Source organism: Panthera pardus, unplaced genomic scaffold (assembly GCF_024362965.1).
Source record: "Panthera pardus isolate Hobbes unplaced genomic scaffold, ASM2436296v1 HiC_scaffold_6, whole genome shotgun sequence".
Taxonomy (NCBI): Eukaryota; Metazoa; Chordata; class Mammalia; order Carnivora; family Felidae; genus Panthera; species Panthera pardus.
The window spans coordinates 87,856,144-87,882,379 of NW_026526991.1; the positions used below are offsets into that span (position 1 = coordinate 87,856,144).

General features: G+C 35.0%; 1 protein-coding gene across 2 annotated transcripts in view; it reads right to left on the minus strand.

Annotated features, from left to right (window-relative positions):
- The window catches only part of PDE3A (phosphodiesterase 3A), a 327,497-nt gene that overhangs the window by 135,620 nt on the left and 165,641 nt on the right, over positions 1-26,236 (minus strand). The window contains exon 2 of one of the 2 annotated variants that reach the window (XM_019452141.2): positions 445-495. The exons of the other annotated variant lie outside the window; for it this stretch is intronic. Coding sequence (XP_019307686.2) covers positions 445-495 — 51 coding nt within the window. The remainder of the gene's footprint in view (positions 1-444; positions 496-26,236) is intronic. 2 annotated transcript variants of the gene reach the window in all.

The window sequence follows — 26,236 nt, forward strand, 5'->3', positions numbered from 1 at the left end:
GACGAAGACAGTTAATTTAGAGACAAAATCTGTAATTAGTTCAGGGTTTACTTTGATTATGTTTCAAAATATTTAACCAAAAACAGGAAGATAGAGAAAGAAAGAAAATACACTGAAAAATTATCAAAGGAAGTGAATAAAAGCAAGAGAGTGGGTTGCTGATCAAAATGTATTGTGCAGAGACAAGATGAATATAAAATCTACATTCATGTAAACACAACCAATCTGGGATACCAGAAAGCTCTCAGGAAGAATACGCAGGCATCTGCCTTTGGGATTTCAAACCAGACTTTAATCACAACTAACTTAAATAAAAACAAATGGCATGATTATTTGCCTCTTCCTCTTTCTACTTGTTATTTCTTGAGTTTTAGAAGACTCATGGCTCAAAACGTTAAGAAACAAAATGCAAAAAAAAAAAAAAGGCAAGGAAAACAAACTTACCTGTGATCCTCTTGGCCCTCGCTTGTGGTCCCATTCTGAATGCCCCACGAGCTGTAATATAATATAATAATTACCATAAATTCAATGATGCTTATTTTATGTGGCAAAAAATGTGTACTCCTTCTTCTAAAGATCAAGTTTTTGAAATCTAAGTTTTAATAGTAATGTATTAAATAGCTATCATGAATAAATATACCTAGTCATAATAATTTCTTTGATAGCTAAGATTCCAAATGGTAGTTGTTTTGAAGATATTTTAATATTACTGTCTGATAGAAAGAGTCTGCTAATACATAGCTTTATGGTTCTTTTGTCAGAATGTCCTAGAGAGATGTTAACCCAGGTTAAGCTTTTTAAGTTTGTAAGCCATTAGGTTTCTAATTTATTAAGAAAATACGCTAAATAAATCATTAGTATAGCTTAATTTACTGTCATGAATGACAAAAATGAGAAGGCAAAAATATTTCAATCATTCTTAATTCTGTTTTGATAATATCACAAAACATGGGAATTCTAAAGAGTGAAATGATTTAATGTGAAATATGCCCCCAAGGTCACAAAATGTAGATTTACATCAAAAGAGACACTATAAGACATTATCAAGTTTGTCCCATAGTTGTAATGGCCCTGATCTACTCTACTTGCAAAGCATTGTATTTATTTATTGAAAATAACATTCAACTAGAAGAATACTAAGAAAACAGAAGATGTTGACTGAAAGGAATAAAACTCCATTCATCTGTCCAGTACACTTTCTATTCGTGTGTCCCAATGGAAGAATTCCCCATCACTAATAAACTAGCACACCAACAGGACAGACCCTTCAACACATGCATATACATTATTAGATTTTCTAAACAACAGCAATGATTTCTTAGTGGATATAAAGAAATCTGTTCAAAAACTGAGAACAAACTGAGGGTTGATGGGGGGTGGGAGGGAGGGGAGGGTGGGTGATGGGTATTGAGGAGGGCACCTTTTGGGATAAGCACTGGGTGTTGTATGGAAACCAATTTGACAATAAACTTCATATATTGAAAAAAAATAAAGAAATCTGTTCACAACACAATAGCAACAAAAAAATATTATAGTTTTGAACATTAGCAAGATGTGTGTGATAACAATAAACAGAAAACGTTAAAACTTTTCTGATGGTCATACAGTGCTCCTGATTAAAAAGACTGAATTGTATAAAATTATTAAGCGTTCAGTTCTACCCACACAAATTTACAGGTTTAACCTAATTTCAGTGAAAAGTGATCCATATTTGTTTAGGAAACTGAAAAAAAAACAACTAGGTAAATTTTATCTGAATAAACATTGGTAAGAATGAGAAAATATTAGAAGAGATAGTAATACCCTAGGGGATATTAAAATATATTCTAAAATTTAACCCTAATTATGAGCTAGTGATTTAAGACTCAAAATATAAATGAATGAGATGTAGTGGACACTTGTGACATGAACTCAAGTACATATGGCAACAAAATATGAAAAAGAAAACATAAATATCAATGAGTATTTGATGAATTAGTCAACAAATGAAAAAGAGAAATAGATTCTTTGGAAAAAAATTAGAGCTGAACCTTATACACAAATATTAATTCTAGATAGATAAAAAGACAAATTTAAAAAGATAAAAAGCATAAAATAAAATAAAGTCCAGGCAAATATTTAAACTACCTTGAAATGTGAAAAGATTTTCCAAACTAAACAAAACACACACATACACAGAGAATCAAAACACACACACACACGCACACACACACACAGGATTACGATTCAACTACATAAAATCCTCAAATATCCGTGTACAAATGTCACACTGGCAAAATATTTGCTTTAAATGGCAGGTAAAAAAAAAAAAAGTATCTTCAGTACACTAATTTTCTACAAATTTTAAAGTAACGCAACTTAACAAAATAATTACAGGAAAAGATAGTTCACAAAACAATTATCAATAATCAATACTGGAAATAACTTTATTTGAAGTGAAAAAATTTCAATATAAACAAAAGCAAGAAATGACGCTTGCTTATTAAATTAGCAAACTGATAATATTCTGGGAGCTTAGTATGCCTATATATTGCTAGTATGTAGTGCACAGATACACACATATGTATATATTTACATACTTGTAAATACAGACATGTATACACTATATATATCAATAGATATTGCATACTCTTAAAAATTCATACCCTTTGAATTAGAAAATAAAAATGTAAAAATCCAGTAATTATAATGTGTCAATCACTGTGTCATCCAACCACAGGGGAACTATCCACTAAATTAGAGTATACAAAAGAATATAATATTGCATTTACAATGTGGCCTTCAGGGCCCTTTTAAAAATTACATGCAAAATGCTCAAGTTTTAATAAGTGAAAAATATAACAAAGTAATTTTAAATTACTCATTTTTAATAAGAAGGTCAGTTATTGTATGCCTTGGAATTAGTGAAATGATTTAATTATAATTTGGCTAGCACACAGTTTGGGGTAAATTAGCCCAGGTAATCATCATATAACTTGAATGTTTACACTTAGCGGACATTTCTTTAATGCTTTAATTTTTTTTAATTTCTGGATTTAATGGCATTACATCTGCTAGTAAATATTAATACTTATATAAAGTTGATTATAAAAAAAGTTAAATACTAATCAACTAGTGAAATAAATAGTCTGATTTAGAAACATATAAATCAACATTTAATTAGTTGTTCACCAGAACTATCAAAACCCATTCCTGACACATTTCATCACCTGCCTTATTGACCTATTATTATTAAACTATTATTATTGACTTTTGTCAATAATAGGAAGAAAAAAAATAATAGAAAGAGGAGATACTTGCTTTGGCAACTTTAAAGAGATGATAACTTGAGTACTACCTAAATTTTCTGAAAATAGTATTTTATAAAAACTGTTATGCCATTATTCTCTTGCTAATGACTTTAACGGGATAATTTAATAAATTCTATCATGAGCGTCACAATAAAAAGAGGTAAGTAAACCACAAACACAAGTTATAATACATAATACACTGAACAAAAACTTTCAAAATACAGAGTCACTTGGGTCATCCCTTAGCACAGAACAAGAAGATAAACTTGATAATAATAAGCCAGAGCTTATAAACCTCCAAAAGTTCACTCTCTAAATCTGACCTTTTGATTTAGGGTAAAGGCATTCTATTTTATTCTACTATTACATATTTATTTTATATATTATTATATTTAAAAGTCTGAGTGGACCAGCCATTTGTTAGTATTTCAAAATGTATTTTTTTTTTTTTAAATTTTTTTTTCAACGTTTTTTATTTATTTTTGGGACAGAGAGAGACAGAGCATGAACGGGGGAGGGGCAGAGAGAGAGGGAGACACAGAATCGGAAACAGGCTCCAGGCTCCGAGCCATCAGCCCAGAGCCTGACGCGGGGCTCGAACTCACGGGCCGCGAGATCGTGACCTGGCTGAAGTCGGACGCTTAACCGACTGCGCCACCCAGGCGCCCCTCAAAATGTATTTTTAAATGATACTATCACTACTTTTTTTCAAAATAATGAAAAATTAAAGAAATCTACATGCTATGCAATAAAATGAAAAAAGCAATAAACTCTGAAATGATAAAGAAGATACTGTAATATTCTCTATCTGACAGAAAGAGAGTCAAAGAAACTTCAACAAGATTTTTTCCCCCTTTGGACTTGAAGAAATCATACAAAGACTTTGTTTTTAATTAAAATAATCTGAGTCAAAATGTAACATTAATTGTTTCAGTGTCGAATGTATGGGTTTTGTTATAATATTCTCTGTAATTTGTTTTTAAAGGCAGAGAAAGAAGTAGTGGGGGTGCTGTACAGGGTGTCAGGGCTCTGCTCTCCCTGTGATTACATCATACCTGGCACAGGTAGGGGTGAGGTAGGGAGTGAGGATAAGCACATGATAGCACATGCATTTTCAGCTTATTTGCACAAAGAATTTATTTTACTATCGTAACAGCACTGCCCTTAGACAGGACAAAAGACTAAAATAACCACAATGTTTTCACTATCCCTTTTCAAAAAACCATCCATAGTGTGATAAACGGCCTGACTTATTTATTATTACAGACTATTTACATTAAAATGAAGCATTTGCCCACAGGTAAGTATTCCTGTTAATGCTGTACCATAGGACTAAATGCTTTAGGAAGTATATAGACATCTCATTAGCTTCCCTCTCATGACTAAATTAGGACAAACCAAAAATCTTGGTTATAATAAACAGTGAAAAGGAGATCTTGAACAGGGAAGTCAGTGAATTTCAGAATTAAGTGCAAACCAATACTGATGAGAAAGTCAAAACATCTTTCGAATCAAACAGGTAGGATTAGTATTAAGTTGCAGATGACAACAGTAGTCATTTGACATTTTCATGGGCTTAGATGAAAGACAGAAATCGGTCATGGACCATAAGGAACAGAAGTAGAAACTGTGGAATTACCTTTTTCTTTTTGCACTTTAATTCATCTGGACTAAACTTTCAAGAAAAATGAAGAGCAGCATGATACCTAGATAACTCTGGGGAAAGAGACACTTCATTAACATGATATGATACTCTTTCTGGAGAAAGAATGCTTAGGATTTTATGATTAGTTATGTACAGTTTCTAGAAATGTAAGAGAGAACTAGAGACACATACTGAGACTGACTAGAAAAATGAAAAAAAAAAGGTTTTCAAATGTATTCTAGCTGGTCAAGAATGCATGGCTGCTTAATTCAGGAAGAAAAAAGAATGTTTGCCTCTCACCTTTAAAAAATACCTTAACTACTGAAATATGATTACCCCTCTGGGTAAAGGCATTTTAATAAGAAGGTTTGGGGATATATAGGTCACCAAAGTTATACCCACAAATGCTAAACAAAAATCTTTCTATCTGATGAAGGAATTCTCAAAAAAAAAAACAAAACAAGAGTTATCTCTCTTCTTTTCCAGGTCCCACTAATCAAGATAGGAAAATGCAGATCCTTATATTTATTTCTAGGAAACAAAGTATACTTCCTTTAAAAGAAACACAATCTATTATTTAGAGCATTTCAAAAATCCTAACTTCCTTGACACTGAGTCATTTTCATCCTTATGGAATAAATTCTTTTCTCTCTCTTTTATTTTTAATAATACATTTCTACATCACAGCCTTCAGCTAACAGTATGTTACACAGTACTTAGTTCCAAGGAAAACAAAACTGCTGCCAAACACTGAATTTAAAAAGTTCACAGGAGAAAGCAAAGGAGAAGTCAGCATGGAAACAAAATGGTTCTATCCAAGCAGAGGTATTTTTAATAATAGCATGAGAAATGCAGACAGTTGAAAGTATGCTTCTGTAGGTAAAATATTTTCCTTTCTTGTTTCTAGATTTTTCCCTGAGCTATATTGCATTATTTTTTGTTTGTTAATATAAAAAAGAATACCTTTTTAGGGGCTCCATGGGAGGAAAAAGTTCACCATCGCTATTACTGCGAAGAGATGAAAGCTGCATGAGGCCCACTAGGTGTGAAAAAAATAATTCTTTGCACATACCTAAGGAGGTAAGAGGCTTTACATAAGAAAAAAAAAAAAAAAAGGTAACACAGAGAGACAATCCCATTGTTATCCTGGCCTTCCTCTCTAGAAACCATTCCTCTACTTCACTTGTCAAAAATTACTAAAGCATATTTTTAAAAACACATAAAATAACATATATATGCCGTATTATATAATATATATAATTATATTATATATAATATATATTATAGTGTGTGTGTGTGTGTATATATATATATATATATATATATATACACACACTATGTATACTTATATCTACCATAGATGGTGCATAGGAGGATGCCAAAGTTGCTATATAAACCTCCTTTTCATTGCATCATTTATTCATTAAATTTTTAATGCATATTTATTATATGCCTATTGTGTTCAAGGAACTGTTCTAGGCACAACCTAGATGTGAACAAACCAAGATGTATCTCTACTCACCTGGCTCTTACAATTCTAGTGAAAGGAGACAGAACATAAATGAATAAACAGAAGATAGCAGGAGATGATAAAGCTACACAGAAGCTTGGAATAAAGGAAGGAGAATCAGCGGCTCAAGGCAGAGAGGGCCTGGGAACAGAGCTAATTTCATATAAGTAGATCAGGGAAATCCTTTATGAAAAAGTGGCTTTTTAGGAGAGAACTGTATCAAGTGAGAGCTGTACACACAGATATCTGGGGGGTGGGCGTGCCAGACAGAGGAAATAGGAGATGCAACGACCGCGATCTCGAGATGGGAGAAGTGGTTCATTTGGGAAATAGCAGATTATCCTTAAGCTAAAATTTTAAAAAGAGCTGATCTTTTTTAACCATAGGTATATATTTGGTATTTACTCCCTTCCTCTGGTATGAAATTGCCCAAAAGTTAATCTTTCGATCCACTAATTAAAAATTGCCAAGTACATTCTCTTCAGCAATAACAGACCAGGGATTCCCCCTCTTCCCCAATTTTATGCAATAGATCCCACACTCCACAAAGGCACCCTTAGATTAGCCATAGCACATAGCACAAATCTGGTGTCCCTTTACACATTTTTTTCAAGAGTCATAAAAGACACAGCAGGCTGCCTTTTAACTCTACTTACTGTGAGAGGCATGAAACTTTCCGTTTGATAAACAAATTAAAGCTTCTCTTTACACTTAGCACTTCCCTTTGGATTCTTCCCCTTTGCATACTCTTTTTATAATCTCTTTACTACTTAAGTTTTCTCTCTTCAGGATTCCATGTGGGAAGGTAGACCTGGACCGCTCACTCCCCTGACCACAGGGTCTACTAGATGGCAGTGCCTTGGCCTGGGAAGCTCTTTGACAGACAGTCTAGCCAAGCTCAGTTCCTGTCTAGTCCTTTGAGGGGAACTGCTCATAATCCTTTGTTTCTTTCCTTCACCTCTTGCTATCAATGGAGTAAGAAGTTCAAGAGGACATTGTGCTCTGCAGAAGAGGGACACTGAAATCTATATTTGATTTGGGCCTTAGGACAAAGATGTTGACAGAATCCCTGAGGCTCCCACACACTGTCACCCAGCCCTGCAGGGTTCTTCCCTGGGGTTTGGGGCATAGAAAGGCCTAACGCAGGTGACCCTGACAAGATTTACCCTCCTTTATAATTGAATTTACAAACCGGGAGACTCCATCAGACACCTTTGGGTAAACCAGATAGGTTTGATCAGTGGCCTTGGTTCTTACCCATAGCCTACCTTCACCACCACCACTTTATCACATCACCCATACCCCAAGTCCATCTCACTCTGCAAAGGCATTATCAAGTGATGGAGATACTATCAAAGATTTTAGGGGGAAACAGAACATGGTTACATTACACTGAATACTGCAAAAAGCCACAAAAATATTCATCAGATACTCCAAAGGCATCGAAAAGCATTTGGGGGTGGGGTGGGAGGAGGGCAGCTGTCACACCTCTTGCCCTTTACTTTTGAGGCAGGACAAGGGAAGTGAGTCTTTTTCAACTTACAGGTCCTAGCCTTTCATGCCTCAAGGATCTTTCTCAGGCTCTAAATATGTTGGGTTTTTTTTCCAGAATAATTTAGCTTCCTCCTATTCTCCCCATCTTGAATCTTTAGACAAATTAGTAGGGGGAACAAAGATTCTTTAGAACTAACTCTCCTTAGCACTGAGACCCTGGAAATAGTAAAGAACTGAATGACTGAAATTAAAGGAATATCTTTGTTTTCACAGTTACTGATAACTACCTAAATTCCATCCACTCTACACAGAATACATCCCTGATCCTGACTCTTAACATGCCAACCAAGTATAAATTTCATAAACATGAGAAATGAAAAGACTTCAAGTAGAAAGAAATTCAAAAATTCTGGAGTTTGAAATCCCATCCTCTCTACTGTAAATCATAGATCTATTTCTGACAATTATGATGATATTCACACACTCTGATTTAGAGTGTTTCCATAATTCTATTTCTGTCTCTGTTATCCCAATGACAATCATTACTCTAAACCTATATGTGGTCACTGATGAAACTAACGCTTCCATTATTTTTACATATTTACATATGACATCTGTACTATCTTGATTACATAAATTGTTGACACTTTTACTGCTAATTTGCATTTTTGGTACTACTATGAATAATGCAATCACATCGGTCTTGTGCTTAAACAGTGCAACATTTCACAAAGAAATAGCAGTAAAGTTAAATAAGCTTGTGAAATTCTGCAAAATATAATTCTACTTAGTCGCAATATATATTAGCATTGTTAAAGTTTGAAGAAGTCTTAAAGAAACACAATTCAACTAAACATTTCCAGTAGAATTTGATCACAGAATACTTTTCTTTCAAAAGGGAGTAATAATTTTATTTGGAATACATTCTGAGAAACTATTTTTTACAGTTTTCTAAATGCTTTTCATATACATTATTTTCATACAATTTATAGAATCATGTATGATCACGTAATTCTTTCCTACTGTATTACTTTTAACAATAAGGAATTACTGAGCCAAACCAAATATCCCATCCTGGGCAATGAAGTATATTGGTAAGAAAAAAGAAAAAGATGTGGGAGTTGATTTGTCTTCATGGAATTAATAATGATGATAGTTAATGTGATAGATTTATTTCTCTAAAATCCATTTTCCACTCTCTAGTCTCCACCTCCTTTAAAAACTGTGGAATAAGAGAAACATTAATGTCTCAGAAAATCCTATGTAAATCCTACAAGTTAATTATATTTTTAAATGTGGGCTATAGAATTACCTCAAAATGTATATAGTAAATTACATGTCAGAAGTTAAGTTATACTAAATTCTACTAATGTGTCTCTTTAATACACATTATTCATTGCTACATTCACATATTTATTCATACAAATATTTACTGGGTGCCCACAATATATCTAGCCCCATGCTCTATGTAAACATAACAAATACTGATATTGCCAACCCAGAGTCACCACAGAATCTTGAAGTACCTTCTGAACTGTTAATCAAGTATAGCACATTGGTTAAGCACATGGGTTCTGGGAGGCTGATTAGTTTAAATCACAATCTGACATGATACTTACAAGACACATGATCTTGGAAAATTTAATGAATGTTTCTGTGCCTCAATTTCTGTACCATTAGAATTCAGATAACAATAGCATTTAACTCATGTGGGTTAGGGGATTGTTAAATGAGTCATTACATAAAGAAGGCTTAGTACAGTACCAGGTGTGTAATAAGTATCACTCATCAAACCTTAGTTGTTACTTCTGTCACCATTAGTAATTATATAATATTATTTAGGTGTTACTGTATTCTGATTCTTTTTAAAAAGTATAAATCTGATGATATATACGGTTACTTTCTATTAAACTAGAATGGGAGAAACCCATTCCTTGACCCATGCCACCACACAGTTTATAAAATTTGATCAAATTCATAAGTAAAATAAAACTCAAGCATCATTACTCACAGTAACATAAGAGATGTACATGACAATGGAGTCTACTGAGTGTACTGCATCAGGTCAGATTTACTTTCTGTGTATCAATTGGAAAACCCAACCTCTAACATTACTAGGACCCCTTGGTGACGCATGCAGTAATGACAACTAGGATGGCTTACTCTTCCTGACACATAAAGAGTAGCAAAAAGCTGAGAATCACAAAGAACAAACACTTGAAAAGATCAGTTAGGTAAAGGCTATGCTATGTTTCTTCAATATCAAAAAGACTTGCACCTTCAGCTGTATGATCTACTAGTTGGAAATACAACCAAATTTCCCATGCAAGTGACAGTTAATTAGCCCTAAAACAACAAGCGAAAACAAAACAAAACAAAACAAAATCCATGTAAAACAATCACAGTAAAAAAGCTTCTAAGTTCTAAGCAACAAAAGAAATACATTTTTCTTGTGAAATAGTAAAGAGGCATTACGGCTTAAAGTCATTTAACTCTATCAAGTTTACTTCAAGTGAAACCCAAATCTGTGAGCAGCCTTGAATGTGATTATAAATCTGTATTTTACAGTTTGTTAAACTACCTCTTATGTGATTTCTGCCAATTTCTATAACTGAGTAGAAATCTTTAAAAATGGGGGTCTCATTTATTATTTCCAGCTTTTCACCTGTTATTTTTAGACTAGATCATGCCAATATTTCTCAGTTTCCCTATCTACATTCATATTGCATTTATACAATGTCTCCTGAAAGGGCTCCTTCAAGAGTATTTTCCCCAGAAAAATTATTAAAACCCAGTCAAACCCAAGAGGGCAAATTCATGAAACTAATCTATAAAACTGATCTTTACTTACAAGAAAAATTTGGAAATCCCAGGGAAAATAATAAAATCAGAAATAGCCTCAGTCATGACAAAAGCTTTAACTCAAGATTCAAGAGGTCTTGCATTTGGATAGTTTTAAGGATTTTTTTTCCTTTTTCTAAATCAAACATTCTTATGCATTGTATGTGGTATAAACAAAAATAGTTTCTTTAATGTAAAAGCATTAAAATTAACACTGTGTGCTGAGAAGTGGGAAAATTACTTTTATCCCCAAATAGTTTAACACTTGTGAACCCACAAAAATACAGATATATTACTACTCTGTTTTTAAGCTGTTATGTATCAACAAAACTAACTAAATCAGAGGAAAATTCTCCACTTTAACCATCTTTCTCAGAAAGGGTCTTAAAAGTCCATAGCATGACTTTTTCAAATAAATCTCAGTAATTCATGTGACTTAAAAAAACTGAACTCATTTTAAGTCTCATAAAATGACATAAAATACTGAATTAATTTTTTAAAATTTCCTCTCAACATTGGCCCAAAAATGTTTTTGTAAATTTTTAAAAGCCTTATTCAGTTGTAAGCTATGTTTCTCATTAGCGCCAAAGAAACTTCAGCAAAATGACATAATTCCCAACATTTTCCAGACTACTTCCTTCTTGTCAAACAGCTTCATTTTGGGGTCGGTGAGAAAAGGGCAGATTCACTTACATGGGAGAACAATATATGCCAACTCCATTACACGTCCCTTGGGTTTCTTCTTTTTCCTCTGAACTTGGTATTGCCAAAATTACTTTACTTCTACTTTCTACAATTAGTAAGTTTTAACAAAACGTGAATTTTGTCCTCAGATTCTTAAATGTTATTGGAAATAATTTATTATAAGGCCAGAAGATATTCTCTTAGCTCAAGTTTAAGGCAGAATATATAACCACCTCCCCAAATTTGACCTAGCCCCTCCATTCTTCTTCATGGCTCCAAGAGCCATTTGATATGTTGAGAGTAATTTCATGTGTTTGTTTATATTGCAACCAGTGTTCTTTTCATTAAGCAAACAAAAAAAAAAACTTTTCTTGGAAATGTATTCCCTTTGGGGATATATTATTTGGGTCACTGGGGACCAAGGAAAATAAATTAGAATATAAGATATCGTGGCAAGAAAAAGGGAAGGAGGAGGAAAAAAGTAGTATAGTAAGATCTAAAGTTCTTTGTATTTCATGAACTCTCTGAATTTCAAAATTTATGAACTTTGAATTAGGAACTTAATAAATTCTTTGTATTTGATGAGGTCGGTAGAATTACAAGTGCAAAAAGAATTATGTTCTTCTCTGTTCTTACTGCTAGAGCAGAGAGACTTCTTGCCTTTTTATTTCTTTCTTTCTTTTTAAGCATTACTATACGCTAGAGCCTGTATTAAAGGTCAAATATAAAAAAGAGGAACAACTAAAAAAGTTAATTTGAAGCGCAGAAACACAAGGAAATAGATACATAGCTAACTAATGATGGCTATTCTGGGTTGTAGAAGGCGAGTCCTGATTGATATATCAATTTATTACTGACCTTGTCAATGTGAATTAATAATGTACAAAGAATGGGATTCCTGCTTCGTAGATTATTTGTATACATTGAAATTTTTCTGGATATTTTTGGGAGGAGAAAGGACCATCTTAAATAAAGTATACAATATATATATTTTTTATTAAACACATTTTCTTTGCTTCCAACTATAATTGGGAGTACTGAATATTTTACCAAGAAACATGTTTCAATTGAAATTGCGATATAGAAATAGGGAGAGGGATGGAATTTGACAAAATATTTGTTCACCAATGCCACGTCACAGCCAAACCTCTTTAATGAAACTGCCATAGAAAACTTTTTGGTTTTTCACCCTTTGTTAAGAAATTTAAGAATTAGAATTGTGGGATTCCAAATGATCAGAAAATTACATCTGAAAATGGAAAATTATGGTCATTTATGGGAATATTAGGGCAATTTTCCTGTTAGCCCACATTTCTTCATTTCTGGAAGCGGTCATGAGGGAATGACTCCTCTCATGCTGTTTCTGGCTACAGGGTGTGTGTGATGTGCCCAAGACAGTATCCTTGGAAGGGTAGACTCCCGAGTCAAATTTCCTGAAAACAAATCCCTATTTCACTCTTCCTAGTCTCATCAATCTGGGTAAGTTATTTTATCATTGCTGTGTTTAGTTTCCTCATTTGTAAAATAGAGATAAGAATATTACCAACTTCACGTAAGTTTTATAGATGAGAGAACCCATATAAAACCATGCAACTGGCTTTTCACTTACTTTAGAATTAAATTTGAACTCCCTGCTACAAACTCAAGGTTTGAATATTATTGATCAGGCCTGGAATGAATTTTCCCATTTCATCTATCCATCCCTTCCTCCAGCCAGCCAGCCAGCCAGCCAGCCAGCCAGCCAGCCAGCCATCCATCCATCCAACATCAACCAATACAGATTGAGCACCTACTCTTGGCCAGGCTTGATACAAGACACTGGGGTTAGGGAGTAAAGAAAAGAGGCCAGCCTTGCCCTCACCTTCCCCCATTACTCTTCAACATCACTGTTTGTTTCCTATACTTATTGCAATATGAAATTAACTTGTCTATTTATTTCATTACTTGTGTATTGTTGGTCTCCCATTCTGGAAAGTGAGTTTGAAGTTAGCACAAACTTTTGGTCCTATTTTCTATGTACACTGTGCCTGGTACCAGTTACGGTACTCAATAAATATTGTTTAAAGAATGACTGATTGGTGTGTCCCAAAGAAAATTTAATAAGAGAAGTTAACTAGACAGAAATTTAAATAATGAGAAGTTGAATCAAAACTTCTATAGCTGTGAATCCTTTGTCTTCAATTTCATTGTCCCTAGAGTTCTCTTGCTACAAAAACACATCTTGTGTGAAATACATAAGTTTTCAAATGTTAAAGAATAAAATGCCTATTATTTTAACTTTAAGATTCTGTAGCACTTCTTGATGGAAATGTAGGCATACCAAGTTTCTATAAGCTCAGAGGTACAGACAGAAGTACGTAAGTACCCCTGAAACTACTGTAACATTGTGTGCCAACTGTACCCAAATAAAAATAGAATAAAAAATAAAAACAATCAACCAAGAGGAAAAAAGAACACCTAATAGTAAAGATGATTTGTCTCTTCATTCCAACTCAGAATCTTCTCTTTTGTTGCTTGTCTTATGTGACCAAAGACCTCTAGTTGCTCATATCATAAACTTTCTATTCTTTTTCCTTCTTCACAGGACCCCAATTTTCATAAAGATGGCAACGTGCCCAGCTTAAAAACTACATTTCCTGACCTCCCCGCCCTTACAAATCAGGCAGGCATGGGACAGTCTGGGCCACTAAGATATAAGAAGAAGTCACTGTGTGAAGCTTCCAGGAAAATTCTTTAAAAGAGGAAACGTGGCTGGCATGTCTCTTTTGCCCTTCTGCCTTCCCACCTTCCTGCCTGGAAGGGATATAGCATTCTGGAGATGAAACAATTATCATCTGATACAAATGACCATGAGAGAAAGATAATTGCTTCTGCCCCAACATCCTGAAGCCATGAAAATGTCATTATTGAGTTCTATTTGAGCAAACATGTACAAATGCAATCTCTCTCCCTCTCTCTCATGGAAGAGTAGCACAATGAAAGGCAATCAATACATACCAGGAAAGGCCTTGGAAATGGAAGAGAAACAGATACACACACATTAACTGACTTTGGATTTACTCCAAAGAAAAATCATCATAACATGCTAACTATAAGATTGGTAGTTTGATTATGTATCTGACACATGTATCAAGCTATGACACATATATGCAACTTCATGAATTAAACACAGATGTAACCTGTGAACATCTCAGTTCTCTTTGTTGCCAGACACTTGGATCTTGAAAATAACTATCACCACTTAAAAAAAAAAATCAAAAAAACAAAAAAACAAAAAAGACAAATGGTAGGGAGGTGGCAGGGATAGAAGCAGAAATGGCAAAGTGACTATCGATGGATATAGGATTTCTTTGGGGGGATGATAGAAATATTCCAGAATTAGACAGTGGTGATGGTTGCACAACTCCATGAAAATATAAAAACCAATGAATTATATACTTTAAATAGGTAACTTTTATGGTATGTGAATTATGTATCAATTAAAACTTTTTTTTCTAATAAGCATATACATTCCACACTACAGAAGTGCTTAAGGAAAAATTATGAGCATTAATCATTCCTATTTAAATTTGATGTATGCTGCTAAAAATATTGTGGAACAGAGAATTATAATTAACTTCCTTATGTGCAAGATATTTTAGCTGTATTAAAAAGTAAATATAAGCATGGCTTATTCCTATTAGAAAATGATAAGTATATGCATGGTGACTGCTATTCCTATTACTAGGTACTCTGAAAATATTTAGGAAACTTTCCACTTATACCGGCTCTACCTGCAGAGTTTGAACCAAAGGGAGATTTTATACGCACTTACATTGTTTTTATTTCTAAATTGGCTCCAGGAGTAATTCTGCACTGGAGATACAATATCTGACAGTTTTGGGTTTGTTATTTTAAACTGTGGTTCACACAGTAGCTTTCATTTTCCTTTTCTCTGTGAACAAAACCCTTCTCAAAATATTTGAGTGCCTACTACAACATTAATATGGGTAATTTAAAGCATTGTAATGATCTGATGATTCTTCTCCAAATAATTAATGTTTTGACCACTATGTGACCTTCCATATATATTAATATCAATAACCATATAAGCCAATATTCTATACCAAGGGCTGTTGGATACTTTGTGTACAACAAAGACAGATGGGATTCTGGCCATCTCATTTTAATAAAGGAGAAAGAAACATAAGCGATTAAAATAAAATGTAAGCACACATTTGTTTTTCCCACTGGTGTGGTTGAGTCCTTACTGTGTGCCAGGCATGCCTTAAGTATTTTCTATGCATTATTTCAAAAATCCTCCAAATAATCCCTCTAGAGTAATATCATTTCCCCTCTCTTATAAATGATATAACTGGGACATACAGAGAGCTCTTTATTATGTGGAATCTGTCAAAGGTCCCACAGCCAGAATGCATACACAGCAAGGTCTGCCTTTGAAACACCAGCTCTTATCCTCAACGTTGTACTCCTCACATATCATGAATTAATCACAGATATGGAAGCAATGAATTCTTCCCTGAGAGGTAGGAGGTAACAATGAGGGCTGAACAAAAGATAGGATGTGATGTTTAAATTGGTTTTTAAAGAGTGCATAGGAGATTGCCCGGGATGAGGGAGAATTCTAAGTAAGTTGGGGTCAAGATACAAAGATCCTTGTACATTAAGTTAAAGGTTTCATAATATATTTTAGAAGCAAAAGGAGGAGGGCCTGGACAGTTAAGTGTCCGACTTCGGCTCAGGTCATGATTTCACAGTTTGTGAGTTTGAGCCCCACATTGGGCTCTGTGCTGACAGCTCAGAGCCTGGAGCCTGCTTCCGATTCTGTGTCTCCCTCTCTCGGACCCTCCCCCATTCATGCTCTGTCTCTCTCTGTCTCAAAAATAAAGAAACATTAAAAAAAATTAAAAAAAAATAAATAAACGTTAAAAAATGTTAAAAAATGTTTAAAAAAACGTTAAATGTTTAAAGCAAAGGAAACATTAAACACTTTCAAGTAAAAATTATATGAACATATTTGCGCTTTAGAAAGACAAGTCTATAAACATAGTTATAGTTGTTTGAACAATAGGGCAACTTTTGGGAAGGAGAATGATGGCAAGATCCCTTAAAATAAGACCCCTACTAAACATGGAATGGATACAACATTTTGAAACTAAAGTTCATACTCATTCCCTTATTCTCATAAGGAAATGTCTAATCAATTCAAGATACATTTGAATTGAAACATGAGCATCTTCTCCTCTCACATTCAAAGATTAAGGCCATAAAATATTCATGCTCTCATAATGTTTTCATCTGAGGTTGTTAACTGTATCAACAGGTTTAATTAACCAAAGAAAATTAAAAGCTAATAAATTAGAACCCAACAAAAAGAGATAGAGAATTGACAACTCAGAAGAAAGGTGGGGGAGAATCTTATACTCTTTTTTCCCTTTAAATAGGCAATTTAAATCAACTGTAGCTTGAGCAGTTTTAAAGGATCCATGAGCCCCAAAATGTATCTAAATGTCTAGAGTGGCTAGACACTCTAAATGTAAATGTAATAAAGTATTACAATCTGTGTACCTCTCATACTGTACCACAGACCTCTAGCTTAAAAAATGCAAATTCCTTAATGTCAGGCACATTTGCCAACTGCTGAGCCTAACACTGTGTCTTCACTAGAAGATGTTCCAGAACTAATAGTTAATTACTTAAGTGCTGCAATATTAACATAACAATAGAACATGGACAAAGGGCAATGATCCAGAGAAAACAACAGTATAGCTTGAGTTCTGATATCTAGTTAATACCTTAGTTGTGTTATGTTTCTCTCATGTCAATACAGCATGAGACCCTTAATACATTCTTACAGATTGATTTGAATAAGCCTTCACAAGAAACTGTCACATGGGAACCTGATACCTCAACCCAAATGTTTGTGTGATGTCAGTATCACGAATGTTCACATTAAATGCTAGTCATCTGCCTGTTATGTCTAACCATATCAATGTTGTCAATCTTAATTTGTAAACTCAAGATTAGAGACTCTGGCTTAGTTCATTTTATACCCAAACAACACTGTTAGTTCTTAATAAATGCTGCTGATTATGGCTATTGAAAACAATTTCCAAAATAAATTTTCAAATATTCAAATTTTCAAATATCTATACAGTGTACCAACTAACTGCTCTGTGTTAAATAAATGTGTGACAAATGCCAAGCATCCAGATCTTCATATTCCTTATTACAGATTTTACCAAAGTTTACCCTTTTTTGTCCCATGCATCTATCATGACTTTTATTTATAGCTTTTATCATTACTTTTATATAGCTTTGTTCAATATGACTCCAGATGTATAATTAAATTGTGTTCAGAGCATATGCTAGCAAATAAGCATGAACTAATTAAAAACAAAATTCCTTGAGGCTTCCAATGTATTTGCTTCCTATCTTGCTGTTACTTGTACTCTGCGGGAAGACACTGAAACTTTAAGGGAATAACTGTCCATTTAGCAAGCAGAGGACACAGATATACCAGACTTGAGCACAGGACCCAAGACAATTTTTTTCTTAACCTCTTATTTCACAGATGCTAACACTAAATAAAAAACAGAAGCCAAAGACACAGAGGGGCACCTGGGTGGCTTAGTCAGTTAAGTGTCAGACTTCGGCTCAGGTCATGATCTCGCGGTTTTTGAGTTCAAGTCCTGCATCAGGTTCTGTGCTGACAGCTCAGAGCCTGGACCATGCTTCAGATTCTGCCTCTCCCTCTCTCTCTGCCCCTCCTCCATATGCACCCTGTCTCTGTGTCTCAAAAATGAATGTTAAAAAAAAAAAAGTAAAAAAAAAAAAAAAAAGCCTAAGACATAGAAGAAACAATTTAACGATCACTCAGAATTTTCTGAGTAAAACAAACCTTATAATAGTCGGAGTATTCAATTAATTCCTTAGGTATTTTAGAAAGTACTACTCTTATGAAAAACAGTGTTATCATTTATTTAATAATAATCCAATATCTTAACTGAAAAAAAATTCCCTTATAAGGGTACACTATTCACTGTTCATATACATTGTTATAGAGTAATTTTTTTCCACAACAGAGCAAATGTCACATTATGGTTTAACCTCTACTATGTAAGCAAACTTGAGAAATATATTTGACCTCTTGAAGCTTCAGTTTCTAAGTCAGTGGAGACACTACTTGTCTTAACCATCTCACAGGGATTTTACAAGGGAGCAAATGACAGAACAGACAAAAAAGTGCTTTCTGAAGGCCTTTATCCTTTGCCCTCATCTCTTATGTGATGTAATGATTGTGAGTAGGACAAATCTATTTAAATTTGTGAAGCTATTCCTAAAACTATTGACTATGCATTTTATAAATGTAACATGTGGTCAAGCATCAGAAATACAGAATTATCTTAGAGATTACTCTTCACATCAAATGAACACTATTTTGCCCTACAATGAAAGAATAAAAAAAATAATTGTTTATAATGTGTTGTAAAGTATCCTGCAAGAATATGGGAAATGTGTTCATATAGATAAGGTTTTTGGGTTTTTTGTTTTTTAACATAAGGAGCACTGCTTTTGCAGAGGTTGGTAGAATAATGGAACGATTTTGTTTTGGAATGTCAAAATAAATAGAAACCGGTCTAACAGGATAAAGCTAAGAGGAGAGTTGCATGGGGATCAGAAATATGTCCTGATAAGGAAAACCCCATTAGCCTCTGGGAACTTCAGTCTGGGGTGACATTTCAAAGGATTAAACCTCTAGATTATCATGAGAGTGCTTTTCCTGGCTGAACTCTGAACCAGACAACAATAAATCCTTTTTCATGCTCAGGATCCCAATTCTGATTTACTATAATGTTTTAATTAAACCCAGTCAGAATTTACATTAAGTGAGGTATTTAAAAACACACTCACTTTCTACAGAATGAACAAAGCATTATTCCAATTAATGTACACAGATGACAAGGCCCAGGGGAGGAAGGATTTGTTGGATCCATGTACCATTTTTTAATTTGTTGAGCTTGGTAAGGCATTCACACTTCTAATTTACTAATTAATTTTAATTTGAAAAGAAAGGGTGGGGTTTTCAATGTGATTTTGCCATGAGGCTAATTCTTAACAAAATGTATTTTACAGTCATTAATACTGATTTGTGAACTCATATTCAAGCCTTGAAAAATTATATTTGAATCTATTACTTGGTGCTCACATTGGATTTATCTTATGAAATACATACTCTGAGTCTTATTTCTACTTTCTAGAGAAGGGTGTGCCCATTAGATATAGTAGGGTCGACTTTAGCTGACCCTAATTCCTTGACTACTATGGAATCTGACACATTTTATTAACTATGGTTTCAGTGTTCACACGAAGTAAAGGAAAAGGAAGAGTAATTACGGTTTTCTCCAGATTTCACTGATCAACTGTGAGACGTGAAAGAAACGGCTGAAGAAATTTTACCTCCTCAAATTCGATTCTTCAATTTTAATAAATGAAATCTGAACCTGAAAATATATATTAGATTTCAGGAACTTCTAAATCAAGTAATTCATGGACACAGATAACTTCAAATGGGTAACAGTAAAGTGACAGTCCCTTATAACAATTTGTTAATTTGTAATTCCTTTACAGGAATGAAATGAAATCATTTATTTCTAGAGGCAGGCACTGAGCACTCAGAACTCAGACAGACTGGGCTGCAGACTTGATCACCTTACTAATTAATTCCCTATGAGACTATGACCAGTAATACCCATGATGCATTGGTTTGCTAGGGCCACCGCAACAAGGTACCAAAAACTGACTGGCTCAGAACAACAGAAATGTGTTATCTCAGAGTTCTGATGGCCAGAAGTCTGAAATCAAGGTGTCAGCAGAGCTACCCTTCCTCTGAAACCAATAGGGGGAAAAATCCTTCCTTGCCTCTTCCTAGTTCTGTTGGTTTCCTAGCAACTTTTCATGTTCCTTGGCTTATAGATGCATTGTTCCAATCCTCTGTCTTTACAGCTATCTTTCCTCTGTGTGTGCCTGTCTGTGTCCAAATTCCCAATTTTCCACTAAAGACATCAGCCATACTGGATTAGAGCTCACCTAAAGACCTTATTTTAACTTGATTACCCCTGTAAAAGACCCTATTTCCAAGTGAGGGTACATTCTGTGGTGCTGGGGGTTAGGATGTTAACACCTTTTTTGGGAGACACAATTCAACCCATAACATATGGGTCTTAGTTTTCACACATAGAAAATTACTAAGGGAGGCTACCTAATGGGGCTCTCAACCATTGAAGGAATAAAGCAATTTTCATTTTCTCGAAATAAAAATGTATACTTCATGAGTGCTGATAGCACCTGCTGAATGCAAGATCCTGGCAAGAGCCATGCTTTCTGCACTTTCTAGAAAAACCTGAGTTTTTCTAGAGTAGGATCAGTTATGTTTATAATGACTGACCATAGGGTTCATCTGGCAGATTTGATTTAGAGATTGAGGACTCCTGGATTAGATGATCTCCAAAACCTTTACAGATAGGACTTTTCCAAATCTAGGGCAGTTTTTAGGCCTGCATTCTTACTATGTAGATGAAATCAACAAAGTAAGACAAGATGTCTTGCCAAAGAATTTTTAACATGAAAACCTAAAAATAAGGGAAAAAATCATCCTTACAGCTCAGAGCATTTCTAACATTATTCTTATTAACACCTTTCCTAGTGTTCTTCAATCTTCCCAGACTAGAGTCCATTCTCTGCATACACCATGTTGCTTCTGTAAATATATACTTCTTAACATATGCTAAGTCAGAAGCACCAACAAGCACCTACTTGCTCAGTGTTAGACTCCCAGCTCATTCTGCCTCTGTTATGATGTGTGCTCTGGGAAGCTCATGGGGGTGGCTCCCTGCCTCAGTTTTCTCAGCTATCACATGGGGATAATTAGAAAATACTCTCAAGGATATATAGTGAGCATGCCTTGCTTAGCTTATCACTAAATTATCACAGGTGCAATAAGGGGAAGGAAGCTAATGACCACATCTAAGATTTTGAGCATTTTAAATATCATCAAGGTTACAAAGAATCAGTAATAAAAGGAGATCAATAATCTTAGTAGAAGCAGAAGCTTTCATTCATTTACCTTGGCTAGCCACTAGATGTAACCTGTCTGTTCCTGTTCCTGTAACTGTAATTCAAAGTGTCATCATCCCTCCTGAGGCAACAGCACATCTGCCACCATCAGGAAATTTCTCACTATATTATTCAATGCCAGTGTGCTAGTGCAGATCACAAAACATGACCACGTTCTTTGCAATTCTAGCAGCTGGCATCAGAGAAATGGCAGTAGGGCAGCAAGGAAAAGACTGAGAAATCGCAAGTCAAATGAAAACCAGTGTGACAACTTCCTAGGTTACAAATCGTTCCCCACCTAATTTTTTAGCAACTGAAAATAACTACTGTCAACAACAGTGACCAGAAGAAACGGTGGATGTTGTCAGGCATTCAAAGCCTATGCACCCTTTGATAGTTGTTTTGTCGTTATTATTATTTTTTTTAAGTAATCTCTACACCCAACGTGGAGTTCTAACTCACAACCCTGAGATCAAGAGTCACATCCTCTACCAACTAAGCCAGCCAGGTGACCCTTTGATGGTCGTTTTAATCCCAGTCAGAAAACATGGGTCTTCTCAGCAGAGGAGAAACTCCCTCACTTTCCATCACAGGCTGGGCCTCAGAGAAAGGAGCACTCCCAGCTGGGCAGGAAGAGCCTGAGAAAGTTCTGTGGTTTTTTTTTTTTTTTTTTTAAAGTTATACAGACACACATAAAACGTCTGCTTCTACATTTTAGCCACCTCAACATATGAAACCATGAGGTTTAAACAGTAAAATAACAATGTAATGGGGGGGGGGGGGCGGTGTGGAGTCTTGCCCCTGGCATCAGGTATTGTAAACATCCAGAAGTGCCAGTGTAAACCTTTATTCAAGAGACTGGGTTCTTTGTCAAGCAATGCCTTTCTTCCAAAACATTCTTGCTGCCATATGTCTGCACCCAGCCAGCTGCAGATCTAATAAGAAAGTTCTTATTCATGTTGTATAATGTTTTACAGGTTTGCCACGGGGGTCACTCGCTGTGAGTTCTTTACGTCAGAGTCGGAGTTCTAACAAACAGAGAGTGGAAAGATGCCAAGAAATGTAGGTTGGGAGGCGAGGAGGATCAAGGAAAAAGAAAGGAAACAGCGCATCAAGCTCATGGCCTTTCTATTTATTTTGTACTCATTTAATGCCAGAAGCAGTGCTGTTATTATTAGGGAAGCAAAAGAGAGGAAAGGGAGCAACTACTAGGTTGTATAAACATTATCATCAAATGTAAGATTAGAAATGTTTAACTAACTCTCTCTTGACTATCTCATTTAGAAAGGGGAAATGTATTTATCTTTTCAGATGTTTGGTAGCTATTTTATTATGCTTCTGCTGCTGTATTCCTCATGCTAAAAAATACAAAGAAAAAAATATTTCCTGATGGACACATGAAAATCTTCCTAGGTTCATAATTTATTTCACCGAGGGACATTGGTACGTCATCAATTACAAATATGATCAATATAAACTCATGTTGCTATAAAGTGAGATTCCACAAGTAAAAAAAAAATAAGTTTAAGACTGCCATTAAATGTTTTCAGAAGCAAATGAATGACAGCTTTTCCTATCATCTCCACTACTCCAAGTACCACATGCTTGGTTATGAACTCATTAAGCAGATCTGTAGATCATTCATGAAACACAGATCTCTGCTGCCAGATGCATAGAGATATAGAAGACATGTTATGCATGCTCACAGTATTTTCTTTTCCTATGTTGACATGGTTTCATTGCAACATTTTTTTTCTTTTGCAAATCTGATAGGAAAGCGAATTTCTAAGTGAATCTTTAGATCCCAGATACATTTTTAAAATGTAAACACATGTAAATGAGTTTCTAAACAAAGATACAATGCAATCCCAATAAAAAGGAAATATTGCTAGCCTATTGCATTACAGAATCTAAAAACCAAGAGACAAGTGCCTACAGAGTTGCTGACTAGAAGTCAACTTGAGAATTATGTCACCAAGGAAAAAAGTAATTTTACTGGGGGAAAAGAACACCAACTGAATAGGGATAAGAAATTTTATGGAGTGCCTAAACCAATGTGTAAAGGCAATAAAGGGATGTCATCAAATATGACGTTCATGGTAAAACAAAGAGCTCAGACAATAATCTTTGCATGAATTGAGAGGAAAAGGAACAGTGACGTCAAGAGTTTCCAAATACCTTACTGGTGACTTTTATATTGTCAACTTCAAAACAAAGTCCTAGAGCAGAAAGGTATTTTCTTTTACTTGGAAAATGTACTGTTGATTTTCAACCGTATTTATAAATACTAAGAGAAAAAGCAAAAACCTCCAAGTGGGAAATTTTTCTTTGGCTCTCCATACTGATAAGATAGCAATTTTTAGAAACTCATCTTCTTGTTTTACAGTCTTATTTTGCCAATTATCCCCTTGTCACTCTTTTAAACATTTATTCTCTCATACTTTTAGAGGTACTCTTTAGTAAACTCAGCAGAGGGACCAAACCCAAAAAGACCCAAAATAGTGTTCTGTAAAGTCTGTCAATTTTTAAGATCACCCTTCACTGTATCTTAATGCAACCAGCACTGTTACACAACAGAATAGCAAGATCCTGTTAAAACTAAATCTTTTTTTTAAATTAATTAATTTGGTTTTGAAAGAAAGAGAGAGAGCATGCACAAATGGGGGAAGAGGCAGGGACAGATAGAGAATTCCAAGCAGGCTCTGCGCTGTCAGCATAAAGACTGATGTGGGGTTGATCCCACAAACTGTGAGATCATGGCCTGAGTTGGATGCTTTAACCGACTGAGCCACCCAGGTACCCCCTGTTAAAACAAAATTGTTTGGCCAGCAACTGGTATTATCTTTTCAAATAATGATTCTAACATAAAAAGGTCTTTGCTTAAATAAACTTTCATGATGTTTCAATGGAAGCTTCTTAGGACAGTATTTTGAAAATACACACTTATAAAGTGAAACAGATGAAATCTAAAAGGCCCAAGAGAAATCAGGATGTTTCCACTCTGAAAGATTTGAAAAGGGAATAATAAAATTATCCCTCTTAAAACCAGCTTGTAGACCTTTATATTCCATCTGGTTGACAGCATGAAAAGTCTCTCAGATATAAAATTCAACATGATGATAACCAAACAGTAAACAAATAATGTTTGCAACACAATATACTTTTCTAAGCGTGCTACATAGCTGAACTTATTTAGCCCTCCCAACAACCCTGTGAAGTATATTATCATTCCCTTTAGACAGTAAGATGAGAAAACTAAGCCACAGAGAGGTTAGTATCTTGCCAAGAGGTGTAGAGCAGCTACATAGCTTCACACTCCTAGCCACTAGACTGCACTGCACAGAGATTATTCTGAGGACAAGGAAGGGGAGGAGCTAGATCAGGAATCCATAGGGACCCTTCAAGATTCTGGAAGGTTTATTTCTTATACTCAGTGACTGGTACCTTTGTGTCTGTTTTATATTTCATTAACTCTTATTTTATATTTTTTTTAACGTTTACTATTTATTTTGAGACAGAGAGAGAGAGAAAGAGAGAGAGAGCGAGCGAGCAGGGGAGGGGCAGAAAGAGAGAGGGAGTGAGAGAATCCCAAGCAGGCTCCACGCTTTCAGCACAGAGCCCTGTACGGGGCTGGATCTCACGGTTCATGAGATCATGACTTGAGCCGAAACCAAGAGTTGGACACTTAAGTGACTGAGCCACACGGGTGCCCCGTTTTTCTTATTATTTTAACTATATGTGTATTTATAGTTTTGGATATATAGTTAAAACAATATAGATTTAAAATAACAAAATACATTAAAATATATGGTACATATGCTCTTTTTAATGATGTATTTCACAATTTAAAAATTTAAAGAAAGCAGCTATTCTAAAAACTTTAGAAGTTGGCCCAAGTGGCATCCTGACTGGGTTTGAAATTTAGACAGAGAAGTTTATCATCTTTTAGTGAACACATGTCATGATTTGGGTAATTTTCAGTCACATTCTGAAAGGTACTTGAAGATCTCCCATTCTTCTAAGAAATAAGCTTTGGCAAGTAATAACCACTCAAGGCCATGGTTTCCTCACTTAAAAACAAGAAAATTAGAACATCATTAAAATACCTTAGAGCTTTAGAAATTTACAGCTGTACAGATTTGAGTGAAGCCACAATTGCCAAGAAAACTTGTTACTCAAATCTAAACACTGCAAGTAGTACAAGAATGTGTTAAATCAGGAGTGCTGGGGTGCCTGGGTGGCTCAGTCAATTACACGTCCAACCGCAGCTCAGGTCATGATCTTGTGGTTCATGAGTTCGAGCTCTGCATTGGGCTCTGTGCTGACAGCTCAGAGTCTGGAACCTGCTTCAGATTCTGTGTCTCCCTCTCTTTCTGCCCCTCCCCTGCTTGTGCTCTCTCTCTCTCAAAAACAAACAAACATTAAAAAAAATGAGAATGAATGAATGAATGAATAAATAAACCTGTGCTGATCAAGATTCATTCTACTGAGTATATTTCCTATAGATCCCCCCCCACCCTTTCTAAGGTACTCCCCCGAAGCTGTGGTGCGCAATTCCACAAGTGAGCCGGCCCCTAGAAGACCCAGATTCAAGACTTGATTCTCCACTAAAGAGGTCTGAAACCTTAGATAAGGTCAAAGAACTTTCCTATGAAG